Consider the following 14347-nt stretch of genomic DNA (forward strand, 5'->3'; position numbering starts at 1 on the left):
TCTCTTCATCAGATGTATCTGACGAAGAGAGCTGTGTTTCTCAAAAGCTTATGCTAGAACAAAATTTGTTAAAGGAGCTTCTCTTTAGTCATCACATCCAGAAGCCATTGATGGATCTTTTACACATCAGTCTATCATGGCCATCACTTACATCCACAGGCAATGAATTTCATGATTTAATTAGTTGCTGATTGAATAAGTCCTAAATCTAATGTCCATCAGTTTCATTGGATGAATCCAAATTCTAGCATGATGGAAAGAGAAAACATTTTCTCTATCCACTTTTTTGACCCTATGCATAATTTTATAAATTTCATATACCCACAGAAAATCTTTGTTCTGAACCAAAGTTTGTCCAGGAATATTTGTCAAAGAGGGAAAGTCCTCCCAAAATTAGTTTGGAGAGGGAGAATGAATGAATAGTACAGATCCTCCCCATTCAGCCCAAGAAGCATCCCTTTCAAATGCTGTGAAGTTTCCCTCTAGATAAATCAACAGAAGCCTAGTTGCACCATAAAGACTTAACATTTGTGCCAGCATGAGCTTTTATGAGCCAGAGCTCACTTCTTCAGGTGCTGTGAAGAGGAAGTCATTTTCCACCATTTTATAAAAAAAAATTACAAATGAGGATGGGGTGGAAAGGAGGACTTGGAGGGCAGAGAGAAACCTGGTGTGAATTACATCACAAATATTGCTGTCATGGGTATCTGTGTAATGGACTGGAACAGATTAGGTTGTCACACATGAAGGATGGTGGGAGACGTCAGAGACTCCATCTTCTCTCACCTGGTTTGCAGATAAATGAAACTGTGGGATAAACAATTGGAACAACCCCTTTAGATAGTCTGGGCTGGCACTGATTTTTAGTCTGGTATAAAAGGAAGGAACCTCCACTAAAAGGAATAGACATAGAGGGCTGGAGACCCCCATTCTTCCAGAGACATCCCTCACTGCCTACCTGGGGGAGATAAAATGCTTCCAAGTTGACTTCTTCTTTCCTTTCCTCCAAAGGAAAGGTTGTGAGGCTTGTGAGATAGAGGGTCAAGGGAATGGGCAAGAGCTGTCCCCCATCTGTCTCTTTCCCCTAGCCCAGCTGGCAAAAATCTTTATTGTTCAGCTAGGGATACCATTCAACTAGTCCAGGCAGGGGATATCTCATCCAGGCTCCTGTTGCCTGCCAAGCAGCAACAGGGGAAAATCAAAAGAGAAAAGGGCATACTGATGTGACTTCCAGGGAAACTCCATAAAATATGGTGGGTAGCTGTGTGATAAAACCATAGTGTTTCCAGCAATTCCTAGAACTACCTACTTTCACTTCAGGGTTTCCATCCCCCCGCCCCCCCCCCCCCAATGTCCTTGCTCCCAGCTCTCCTGCTGGTTGCCTGGTACCCTTATTGTGCTTGAAATTGTGTTCCTTTTCCGGCCTGTATCTTAAAGGTCTGTTGAAGAACACAGGTCTGTAAACACCATGAACAGTTTGGCCCAATTTATATATTGACATATGAGCCAGCGTGGAGAATTTTAAATTGAAGAATCTTCTGCCTTTTTGAACAACATCTTTAGATATTTAATTTTTAAAAAGCAAAGCCTGCCACACCACCAGGAAAATGCACCTTTGTTGTTTTCTTTTGGAAATGCACTGGAACTTCAGTAGCCTCAAAATAAATAACAAAATTTGGGTGCCTTTAACGCCAGGTTCCCACCCATTTCATTTGCCCCTCTATGACTAAAACTGGCTTTTCTTGATTAATCAACCAAATCTGGAGTTAGGTCATCTGCTGATTTAAACCTATTAAAACTGGTAGACCTAATTAAGGAGTGAGGAAATCCACTCTTTAAGGGGTAAGTAATCTTGCATCTGCCATTTAGAAGCAGCCATTCATTGTGTTTCTGGACTGTGCTGGAGTTAAGAGTAGGTTTGCCAGCATCCTGGAGAAAAAAATGTCCTGTTCATTTAAGAGAGGCTTAATGGGGTATTTACCACCAGTGTTCCCTCTAAGCTGCAAAGTCTTGTGAGCAAAAATTCTACTTTGTGAGCTACTGGCATTAAAGCTGTGAGCTACAGCAGAAATTATTGTGCTCTGGGGTCATCCTTCTTGAGCTAAGACAAAAATGTGTGAGCTCCAGGCTAAAAATCTGTGAGCTAGCTCACGCTAACTCAGCTTAGAGGGAACACTGTTTACCACTATGCCTTTGGAAAGCTTCAGCAACCTATTTCCACATATGAAGCCTCTGTTAAAGGAGCAGGGTCCTGACCTGTATGATCTCAAAAGCTAAGCAGAGTCAGTCCTGGTTAGTGCTTGGATGGGACACCACCAGGGTTGCTACGCAGAGGCAGGCAATAGAAAACCTCCTCTGAATGTCTTTTGACTTGAAAACCCTACAGAGTTGCCATATCTTGGCAGTAACCGCCTGGCACTTTCCACCATCAAAGAAGTGGAACATTTTTCCTCCAGGCTGTTGGCAACCCTAGTTAGGAATGGATTTTTTTTCCAGAGGGCGCCAAGGGTGGGTTTGGCACATCCCTTCCTTGGCTTTAAACAGCCCTTTTCTAGGTATAGCGGGGAAGACTTCTCTCCTCTTTCTGCTTCTTTTCCACCTACCTGTGCATACAAGTCTCCTTTGTTGCTCAGATGCTCTCCAGCAGTGGCACTGCAGATGCCTGTAGGAGCAGAGCTGGTTTTCATGGGGATCTGGCTGGCAAGAGAAGCAGATTAGCAGAGGTCCAGAGTGTGAGCTGATTGACTCCCTGGGATCCCCCCTGTGGCAGGAAACCCAGACGCCCACTGGCTGCATCAGGTTGCAGCTTTTCTTCTCACACAGCAGGGGGTGGAGGGAAAGAACAGCTGCTCTGTGGATATTCCATTTCTCTATCACAATGAGGTAAAATGAAACATGAATCTTTAATACTGCTAGTGTCTGCAAGTAAAAAATGAAATCCCTATTAAATTATTTTGGAGGAAAATTGGGCCTTAAACTGTCAGATCTCTAAAGGAAGTGTGGTGCATTGGTGGAAGGGGGAAGAATTCTCTCTGTAGTCTTAGATTTGTAAACATTTTTTAGTTTGCAGGTCTTTGCAGCAGCTCTGCAAGGCCTCTTAGGGTGGTTATTCTTATTTTGTAGGTGGAAAACTGGAGACTGAGAGAAAATGGGTCTTCGCAATCGGCATGCAGTGAGCTAGTTTCTGCATGGGGATTTTTTAGTTTCTCCCATGTAGGTGTGGCTGCAGATAAAGCATGGGTTCTCAGCATGGTTTCTGTAAGGGAAGATCTTGCCTCACTAACTTGTTACAGTTCTTTGAGAGGGTGAACAAACATGTGGACAAAGGGGATCCAACAGATGTTGTTTACCTTGACTTCCAGAAAGCTTTTGATAAAGTTCCTCATCAAAGGCTCCTTAGTAAGCTCGAGAGTCATGAAGTAAAAGGACAGGTCCTCTTGTGGATCAAAAACTGGCTAATTAATAGGAAGCAGAGAGTGAGTATAAATGGGCAGTCTTCGCAGTGGTGGACAGTAAGCAGTGGGGTGCCACAGGGCTCAGTACTGGGTCCCATGCTCTTTAACTTGTTCATTAATGATCTGGAGTTGGGAGTAAGAAGTGAAGTGGCCAAGTTTGCGGATGACACTGAATTGTTCAGGGTGGTAAGAACCAGAGAGGATTGTGAGGCACTCCAAAGGGATCTGTTGAGGCTGGGTGAGTGGGCGTCAACGTGGCAGATGAGGTTCAGTGTGGCCAAGTGCAAATTAATGCATATTGGAGCCAAGAATCCCAGCTACAAATGCAAGTTGATGGGTTGTGAACTGGCAGAGACTGACCAAGAGAGAGATCTTGGGGTCGTGGTAGATAACTCACTGAAAATGTCAAGACAGTGTGTGATTGCAATAAAAAAGGTCAGCACCATGCTGGGAATGATTAAGAAGGGAATTGAAAACAAATCAGCCAGTATCTTAATGCCCCTGTATAAATCAATGGTGCGGTCTCATTTGGAATACTGTGTACATTTCTGGTCACCGCACCTCAAAAAGGATATTATAGCATTTGAAAAGTCCAGAAAAGGGCAGCTAGAATGATTAAAGGTTTGGAACACTTTCCTTATGAAGAAAGGTTAAAACGTTTGGGGCTCTTTAGCTTGGAGAAACGTCAACTGCGGGGTGACATGACAGAGGTTTACAAGATTATGCATCAGATGGAGAAAGTAGAGAAAGAAGTACTTTTCTCCCTTTCTCACAATACAAGAACTCGTGGGCATTCAATGAAATTCTGAGCAGTCAGGTTAAAACGGATAAAAGGAAGTACTTCTTCACCCAAAGGGTGATTAACATTTGGAATTCACTGCCACAGGAGGTGGTGGCAGCTACAAGCATAGCCAGCTTTAAGAGGGATAAAAATAAGGAGCAGAGGTCCATCAGTGGCTATTAGCCACAGTGTGTATATATATATATGTGTGTGTATGTATGTATACACACCCACATATATTGGCCACTGTGTGACACAGAGTGTTGGACTGGATGGGCCATTGGCCTGATCCAACATGGCTTCTCTTATGTTCTTAAGCGCAGCAACAACAGAGCTTCCTCATAGTAGGTTTCCCTGCCCACACTGCCTGGAAGTAGCCATTCCCCTCCCCTGTGTTACCAGAGTTTTTGCAATCCATTGTTTTTAAAATCAGCACTGGAGTATCATTATATCAATATATTGTTGTAATGATAGGTATAGCAGGCTGAGTCCTTAGCTTTTTTTTTTTTTTAATGTAAATCTCTAGTGTTTTCCTTTGTGAAGATATACCTTTTTCCTTGTATCTCTACAAGGGACTTGCTTTTTTAAAAAAGCTGGAAATTTAGAGAGCCTGCCATCTCTTTTGTTACAATGGCATGTTGATGTAACAATGTACCACTGCTGATTTTTAAACAAAAGCCTCCTCCTTGCAGGGGGAGAAAATGGTTGCTGCAGGGACAGGGTCAGGCAGAATGGCCGCCAGATTCCCCCCCCCCCCCCACACACAGCAGCCATCTAGACTTGACTGTGATCTTTCCCAAAACATAGGAGGAAACCAGGTTTGAGAAAGATCAGAGAAAAGTGGGGGGAATGCCCAGGTGTTTGCAAATGCACTACTGTGCTGTGGGGAAGCAGGGGGGGAAATCACACCCTGAAAGCACTGAATTCAGGACAGATAGTCTATGTGAAAAATGGTCAGTAATTGAGACAGGAGCTAGACTTGTTTTCTTCCCTTGCCATTTTTCATTTATTTTGTTTAATATCTTGTTAATCAGGTCAGAGCTAAGTGTTACATGGCAAAAATGGTATGCCTTGGAGGGGGTTTGTAAAGAAGGGACCTTTCCTCAGCCACTTCTTTCTTTCTGCATAAACACACACACTCCTGTGGGCACACACATTAAATTTGTTCTTCATCTGTGCAAGTTCTTATGGAACTGGAACCCTGCTCTTCTGTACTTGTGTTCACGTTAATCTATTTGGAGGGGCTGTGGGTTAGTGGCAGAGCACCTGTTTTACATGCAGAAGGCCCCATGTTCAATCCTCGGCATCTCCAGCTTAAAAAAAGGGCCAGGCAAGTAGGTGATGAGAAAGACCCTGGAGAGCCACTGCCAGTCTGAGTAGACAAGAGTGACCTTGGTGGGGCCAATTGTCTGATTCCAGTGGAAGGCAATATATGTGTGTACTGTAGAGAGACACCCTGTAGCCCACCACTTGAAGCAGCAGGCTAAAGTCTTTGCCAGCGTGGAGGCTGACTTTTGGGCAAGTGTTCTGCCCTCACTGCTTGAAATGACAAGGTGTGCTATCCATTCAGAATTAGAGTTAACCAGGGCATCCCTTAGTTATTAACTCTTTACTTTATTTATAGCCCACAGTTCTGACTGAGACTCAGGGTGGATTGCATGGTGCTAAACAGCGCAGTTAAATAGGGTGAGGCAGCTAAAACGGGAATGCAATAGGACTAGGGTTAAAAATTAGAAGCAATACAAAAAAGAGTATCATCCGTGATGTGTCTTAACAGTGCAGAAAATGGCATGACAAAAGTTGAAAACAATGCAGTAAGAGCTAGATAATAATACAATAAACAGATAATATATTCCATAGACAGTGGCATGGCCTACAGTCCTGTTTCCTTTTTAAAAGTGCCTTCCCGAATAATTCTGTTATGTTTTCTCAGCGCTGCGAGGGATCTTGGGAAGTAGATGCCTCCCAGGTCACGCAGCCTGTTGGGCAACGAAATGTCACAGAAGTTGCCTGACCCAGACTGGCCTGAAGCTGTCTGCAGAGACCAGCAGGGCTGAAGCCCATTAACCTTTCCTTGATTAACATTTGCTAAAGCCTCTGGGATCACATACAAGAATAACATTGCTATCCAAAAGTGGATGCCCAGTCCTCTGCATGGAGAGAGTCAGGCATGGAGACAAAGCTGTGCTCAAGCAGCGAAGCTGCGGAGGGTGAGCTGAAGCAGAGAACAAGAGAGGGCAGAAGGGGCCAACACCTCCCAGTTTGCTTCTCTGCTGCTGCAATTTGTATATGGTGAGGCATGGCGCTCGCCTTCTGGGGTCCAAACCTAAATCTTTGTTAGCAGATCTTCGAGCAGCTTTCAGGACTGGGGATCAGAAGGAGAATCAGAAGCAGCCTTGATTTCAGGCTTCAAAGGAGTTTTCTACTGCTATTTCCTTTGGGAAGGGCTCTATTGAGGGTGAGGGCAGCTTGGAAATTGGATTCCCCCCACCCACCCCAGGATGCCTTTTTCTCCCAAGCTTGATAACATTGACAGCTGAATTCTGGTTGTTTCTGGATAAGGTTCTTGTTTATCGAGGGCTCTCTGTGGGAGGCAAAAAGTATCCCAGATTGTTAGCAGGAGGCAGTGATTCAGCTTTTTCTTGGTGGGGGGGGGGGGGGTGGACAGGCTCCTAACTGGGCTTTGAATATTTATAAACTGAATCTTCCTCTTCAAAGTACCCTTGGAAAGAAAAAAAGGGAACACCCTGGGAAACAGTTGCTGATTTTTTTAAGGGTGGGTAGATTAAATTCAAGGAAGTCCCAAGAACAGGTGATGTTGCATCCCCCCCACCCCGCCCCACTGCCACAGCAAACAAATCAGAGCAGGAGAAACCTGAGCAGTCAGATCAGCAAAAGATTCACCAGTTGAAGACTCAGAGAGGTCCTGTGGTACTGAAGCTCTTTGCTTTCCTTGTTTTTTTGTTTTTTTAAGAAGAGGTACCTGTTCCTTGGCACCAAAGAGGATTGGCTTTCTTTGGTCACCTGGAACAAGTACCTTGAGTTCAAAAGAGGCATCTCTTGCAAGCTCAGACATCCTGTCCATTTCATATAAAGTTACACACACTTAAATTGAAGTCAGTAGTGGAAGCAGGCAGATGGGAAAGCATTGATCCAAATTCAAATCCTTGTCCAGCTAAGAGAGTTTACCAGCAGGCCATTGGGCAAGTCACTTCATCTTTGTTCCCCATCTGTAAAATGAAGGATAGCTGTGGGTGGTGGCAGGTTGGCCAGTCTGTCCGTTTTGTGGATCTGTAGAGGACTAGAATGGGCAGTGTTTTGAGAAAAAGGCATGTAGCATATAATTTCCAAGCAACAAGCTGAACTGGGTGGAAAGCTAACAGAGCACCCAGGAGATATTGTAAACTTGTTAGTTTACAGAAAAGATGACTCCAAGAATATAAGAGGCTTTTGTAATTTTTAACAGCATGTAATGCTTTTTACTTCCTCTGTTCTAATACTAGAATTCAGGGTCACTTGGTGAAGCTGATTTGCAGTAGAATAAGGACAAACAGAGGGAAGTGCTTCTTCATGCAACAAGGGACAGCAACTGGCTTAAGGTGGCTTTTTTAGGGAATTAGACAATTCATGGCAGGTGGTTCTTATCAAAGCTGCTGGCCTGGATAGCCAAATGGAACCTTTGTGCCCAGAAACAGTATGCTGGGTGTTCCTGACTGGCCTCAGAGAAGCATAATAGAAAGGCCACCATCATCCTAGCCCTCTTATTGAGCTTCCTAGAGGCATCTGGCTGACCGCTGCTGGAAGCAGGATGCTAGGGCTAGATGGTCCATTGATTTGATCCCAAAGAGCAAATTCTTAGCTTGTTGTTGTATCCTCCCTATCCTGCTCTGCAGTGCCCTCTGCTGACATTAGAAGGTATATTACATGCCTGTGTTACAAGAGTTACCTCCCACTTTGCATCTGTATTGTACCACTGAAATGTCTCATTCTGTAGGTTTGCTCTAAGAACTGCACCTTTCCCTGTTGCTGTCATTGGCCTGCCCTTCTGGGCTTTGCTCAGAAAGTTGGGGTTCTTTTCCAGAGATCCAACCAGTACATATTCTGGTGCAGGAGGTGGCTGGACTGAGGGGTAGGCAAATGCTGGTTAGGGGAGAGCTTCCTGTTCCCCATCTGCTGCTTGGATTTGTCCCATTCCCCCTCCTCAAAAAAAAGACTTTCCTCAATGTTCGGAATGTTAATTACCAATTTCTTCAACCAGGCAATGCACACACCCTCTTGGGAAATCACATGCTGGGTCTTTTTTTAAAAACACACACACACACACACACACACACACAGAGCTTTTGTTAATCAAGTCTGTTCTGCTTGTCTGGAGTGCGGAGAGGCTGGTTCTTTGGACAGATGTGGGGGTGGGGGCTTGTCTTTAAATCCCCAGACTTTAAAATGAGAGGTGGATAAGGGACAATGAGAAAACACTTCACAAGGAAGGATACAAAAGGGATTGATTGACTGTGTGCTTCTAGAAATTCTATGCACTCGACCAGAACAAACCAGAATGCACAATACTGGGCAGCCCATCTTAATGAGCTCTATTTCACAGCAGTACAGGCAGCAAATGGAGCTAGATCCAGAGGCCGTTTGTAGGCCAGGGAAGGTGGGTAAGACCTGTCACCTTCTTCGCCTACACCCTAATTAACAACTGGACTGCAGACCTACCTGTGTTTTGCATGGGATGCAATGGGAAGACAGACAGACAGATTTCAAGGGAGGAGACAAGCACAGGTGATTTGCCATTGCCTGCTTCTGTGTAGCAACTTCCTTGTAGTCTCCCATTACATCCAAATGGGCTGACCCTGCTTGATTTTTGAGATCTGATGAGATCAGGCTATCCAGGGCTATCCAGATCATGGCTTGAACCTATATGTCTGTGTGTAAAGTATCATCAAGTCACAGTTGATTTATGGCAATCCCATAGGGATTTAAAGGCAAGAGATGAACAGAGGTGGTTTGCCATTGCACAGCAACCCTGAAATTTCATGGTGGTCTCCCATCTGAGTACTACCCAGGGCCAACCCTGCTTAGCTTCTGAGATCTGATGAGATCTGGCTGGCCTGGGACATTCAGGTCAGGGCTTGAACCTAAATGGGAGCACCTAAATGCCTACAATGAAAAGGGTTCACCACACTCTGGAAACATCTTCCCTACTCTTGTCTGTGTGTGGAGGGATGAGTTTGGCTGTAGCTGGATGGAGATGAAATGTCCCGCAGTCTGGAGGGTGTTCCATCTTCATTTGTATGTTCTAAAGGCAAACTGAGAATAAAGAAGCCTCTTGCGGAAGGGCCTAGAACCGGCCTAGAACCGGCTGGCCATCTCTGAGGGCCTGTCCTTGGCGAAGGCTTGCAAGGGGCAGGAATCTGCATCTCAACTTGCTTTTCACTCCTTCCCACCCCACAGGCCATCTACAAAATGGTCTCTTCAGTGATGAAAATGCCAGAGGATGAGTCAACTCCCGAGAAGCGGACAGAAAAGATCTTCCGGCAGATGGATACCAATAATGACGGTAAATGAAGCGGGAAGAAAGATTAAGACACTCCCTCCTCACTAAATCCTGAGCTTCTAGACAGACATGCTGATTAAATACAAAGTTGGTGGGTTGTGTGCTGGGGATGGGGGGGAGCTGCCTGGTGGCCCCGTGTAGTTGCAGGGCAGCAAGTGGGGGGGCAAGGGATGTGCCTCAGGAGGAAAGGAGAAACTGCTTGCTGACCCATCTGGCTCATAAATTAATTCAAAGCTCAGCTTTCTTTGTTCACAGAGCGGGCTTTGGCTGCATGGCCAGATCCTTGCTTGACTCAGCTATGAAGTTTTAGCCCATGGGACCTGGAGATCCCAAAGTCATACTTAGCTGGTCAATTGACTGTAATAAATTGGAAAGTCATACTTAGCCAAGAGTCAGCAGCTGTTTAGTCATATATTTGATAGAGATTTCACTTTTCATAGAATCATAGAGTTGGAAGGGGACCCCACCTACACTCAGTTACCCCTACTTGATGCCCCCCCCCGAAAAAAATCCATCACCTGGGATCCCTGGTGAAATTGGCCTGGAGAAAATCGCTTCCTGACCCTGAAGTGGCGATGGGCATTTCCTTGGGCATGTAAGAAAGGGCCATGAGAACTAAACACTGATTCAACCCTTCCTGCCCCCCCTCTCATGATCTGCCGAAGTTCGCAGAATCAGCATTGCTGTCAGAAAAGTACCATGTGGCTTCTTGTCTGGCATTCTGACTCCAAAGGCAGCTGGGTGTGTATATGATATCCATCCTCTCTGACCTGTCCTGGGCATCTGCTATGCACAGGTATAGTGCTTCTGTACATGGAGGTTCCAGTTCACAATCACGGCCAGTAATAGATGTTCACATCATACCCTTTCCTGAGGACAGTTCCCATGTGATCATGCTTTTCCCTCCAGGCAAGGGGCTAGAAACATGGGGGTGGGGGAATAGGTATGGAGCAGGAGGGGACTGAAACTCTTAAACAGTTACACTCTGTGGAGCCTAACAATGGAGCCATATGAATTTTTAAAAATCTGTCAGAGCATCTTCCATTATTTTGGTGGCTTTTTCTACTGAGATCTTTGCAGTAGAAAAAAGTTACCCATAAACGCATCCACAAGACACCCTTTCTCTTATTGGAGATAGTTGCAGCTGTATGGGTCAGCAATAGAAGAGCAAGAGTCAAGTCTGGGGCTTTTTTTGTAGCAGGAACTCCTTTGCATATTAAGCCACATACCCCTGATGTAGCCAATCCTCCTGGAGCTTACAGGGCTTTTAGTACAGGGCCTACTGTAAGCTCCAGGAGGATTGGCTACATTAATGGGGTGTAGCCTAATAGGCAAAGGAGTTCCTGCTACAAAAAAAAGCCCTCGTCAAATCCAATAACATCTTAAAGAGCAACAAGATTTCCAAGGTATGAGCCTTCAAGAGTCAAAGCTCCCTCTCTCGGTAAGAACCTTGCCTTCGACCGTTTTCGCACACAGCTAACCTCGCAGTCACAATCCTGTTCCCTCCATAGTGTCTGGTCGGATTTTGCACCATCTGCGCCAGAGTTACAGGAAGGGCCGCAGCTTAAAACCCAGTTTATGTTTGCTACGCAGAAGCTGCGGCACTTCCTGTAACTCCGGTGCAGATGGTGGGAAATCTGACTGGACGCTGCGGAGGGAACAGGATTGGGACTGCGAGGTTAGCTGTGTGCGAAAACGGTATTTCTCTTGCTGTTTTTGTCACTAGGAAAGTGCTTCTCATGTGCAAAGCCATTTGTGTTTGTTGGCAGTTACCCTCCTGTATGGTCCCTGCAATTCTCACTTAATAGCAAAGGAATAGAATGGAGAGGAAATGAGGTAAGCCTTCATTTATTTAGAAAAATCATAATTTGCATATCAGTTTTTTAAAAAATTCTCAACACAAAGGCCAGTTAAACAAAAATAGAATTAAAAAAACAGCATTAATTTAGCAACAGGGATTAAAACATTGGAGGCAACCAGCAAGTTTTAAAAAGTGAATTGTTTTATTACATATTTATTCTGTCCTTCATTCAAAGGTTCCATTTATTCCCCCCCCCCATTTTTGTTCTCACAACATTCCTGTGATGGAAATTAGTCTGAGATGTAATTGACAGGCCCAAGGTAACCCTATATCAGAGGTGGCCAAACTTCCTTTAAAGTTAGAGCCACATAGAATATATGTCAGATGCTTCAGAACCACAAAACATGAACATCAGGTATTTCAAAGTTGGAAGGAAGGAACATAGATGGGAGAGGGAGAGGCAGAAAGAAAACAACTTTAACTTTAAATGGATTCTCCAGGCCACTTGGTGGCTTGGAGAAGTGATTTAAAGAGAGAGATGTCTTCTCCAAGCCGGCTAACTGGGTAGTGGGGGCTCTGAGGGCTGCACAGTAATGTGAAAGAACCACGTGTGGGTCCCGAGCCACAGTTTGGCCACCCTTGCTCTATAAGTTTTGCAGCTGAGTGAAGATTTGAACCTGGGTCCCTAGTCCCTGTTTTGTGAGTCCTAAACCAGAGTTTTAACTATACACCTGAGTGAGCCCAGCTCTTGGGTATGGCAGATCTCAGCAGCTGTAAAATTCCATAGATGCATGGTCATAGAGCTCTCCAGCTTGCATATCAGGTCTTCCATGGTCTCCCACATCTGAGTTCATGTGCTCTACACATTGGCTGGCACAAGAACCCTTCTGATTGGAGAATTTGTTTTGCTGTTCTGTCTCTCCTCTCCAGGCAAACTTTCTCTGGAAGAGTTCATCAAAGGTGCTAAGAGTGACCCGTCCATCGTGAGGCTGCTGCAGTGTGATCCCAGCAGCGCCTCCCAGTTCTGAGCGCCTCCCTCTCAACACAGAAAATGGCGGTGAGGTGGCCTCCTAAAGGGGCAGCTCCGCCTCATGGGACTCACGTCCTTCCCTGCTCCAAGGAGGCGGTCAACTTCCCAGCATCCTCCAGGGGCAACGGACACGCTCCCTACCAAACAGCACTGCCAGTATCTTTATTTCTTCTGACTCACAGTTTTCTGCTCTTCCCTTCTCCCCTCCCTCCCAGCACTGTAGTTGTTTGTGACTGCCACACCGTGTGGGGTTAACAGCGGCATTGGTGGCAAAAGCGGAGCAGATGGACCGGTCTGTTTTTTTTTCTTGAGTTGGCAATGTGTTTGCTTTTGCAAAAACGTTCCTTCGTCCCGCAGCCGCTTCTGGTGTGATGCACGCCGCTTGTTCGTAGCACATGGTAATTGTGGCTGCCTGTGATCCGTGTGTCTTTGACCACCAGGGCAAAATTTAATATCCAGTGTTCAGTGTGTGAATGCAACCTCAGAGGGGGGAGAGGCAATGAGTAGGGCGTCCAGTGCTCTGCTGCTGTGCCCAGCTCCAGTTTCCCCCCCCATGACTAGAGGACTTAACAGTGCAATCCTATGCAGAGTTACTCCAATCTCAGCCTCTTGGTTTAAGTGGGCTTCCAGTGGAGTTATTTGGCATAGCGAATTATGTAAAACAAGCACAAATATACACAATGCTATAGTTTAGGTTGAGGGCTTCTTCCTCTTTAGTGTAGAGTTCATATATCTGGCCCTGCTTCCTGGGTAGCTCTGCCATCAGTGGGATATTTCAGTGCAGGTGATTGGCTAGATGGTGGCCGTGGCCAGGAGTAGAATGGAACTCAAAGGGCCCACTGGATAGGCTAAGGTTTCGTGGGCTGGAATCAACCTGTTTCTGGGTTACAGCATAACCCACAGAGCGAGCACAGCTCCAGCTCCCAGTCCTACCCAAAGCAAGGGATCAGGCCTCCAGCACTTGACATCACTGCTCAGACTAGACCACATCCTGCTTTGCCAGAAATTGGCACAATTTTCACCTTTCCTCCCTATGCACTCAAGCCCAAGGACAGGAAGGGCTTCTGCAGGGGCCCTTTTCCCTTACTTGGCAAACAGATACGATTGCTAAGCTTCCTTTTCTTGCAAGCCAATGGCCATCTTCACATTACCCAAGGGAAGATGCACAGTGTCCCTGCTGGGGCTAGAAAGGGCCTGGCAGGAAGCATCATGTGGTGCTTAAGAGGACTGCAAGCACTTTGCAAGCAGAATCTTTCAGTGGTCCATAACACCCACCCTGAAAGGCGGACTACTAACTACATTAATACAGCGTGGAGGCTGAGAGGTGAGTCACCCAAATGAGGCCAGCTGCAGGTTTTGGAAGGCAGAGAGTTCCCAAGGTCCTCTGCCTGCCACCAACCCCCTTTCTCATGCCCTCTTTGCCTCCCACCCATCGGCTTGTGTGTTCTTCCCTTGTCTGCTCACAAGCTCTCCCATGCACATAGCTGCTTGCAGACCTTTCCCCAGTAACACAGGGCAGTGCTTGGGGCAGGGGCCATAGGATGGTAGAGCATTAGCAATTCAGATTGCAGGAAACATCAGCCACCATGGGCCCTGACAGCTGCCTCAGCTCAGAGCATGCTGTGGAGGCCACAAAATAGGTTGGCGCTCAGGAGAGATTTAAACTAGAGATTTCCTAGATTGTGCTTCATGCGTGGCAGGAGAACACTGATTGCTCAATGTC

The 14347-nt window shown here is 45.8% G+C and overlaps 2 protein-coding genes across 2 annotated transcripts in view; both read left to right on the forward strand.

The window, feature by feature from the left end:
* The window catches only part of HPCA (hippocalcin), a 39932-nt gene extending 26620 nt beyond the window's left edge, over nucleotides 1-13312 (forward strand). The window contains exons 3-4 of the mRNA XM_060258468.1: nucleotides 9691-9796; nucleotides 12525-13312. Of these exons, the coding sequence (XP_060114451.1) occupies nucleotides 9691-9796; nucleotides 12525-12622 (204 nt within the window). The 3' untranslated portion in view covers nucleotides 12623-13312. The remainder of the gene's footprint in view (nucleotides 1-9690; nucleotides 9797-12524) is intronic.
* The window catches only part of NDUFS5 (NADH:ubiquinone oxidoreductase subunit S5), a 187902-nt gene that overhangs the window by 8710 nt on the left and 164845 nt on the right, over nucleotides 1-14347 (forward strand). The gene's annotated exons all lie outside the window — the stretch shown is intronic.

This window comes from Heteronotia binoei, chromosome 17 (assembly GCF_032191835.1).
Source record: "Heteronotia binoei isolate CCM8104 ecotype False Entrance Well chromosome 17, APGP_CSIRO_Hbin_v1, whole genome shotgun sequence".
In the NCBI taxonomy this organism is placed as follows: domain Eukaryota; kingdom Metazoa; phylum Chordata; class Lepidosauria; order Squamata; family Gekkonidae; genus Heteronotia; species Heteronotia binoei.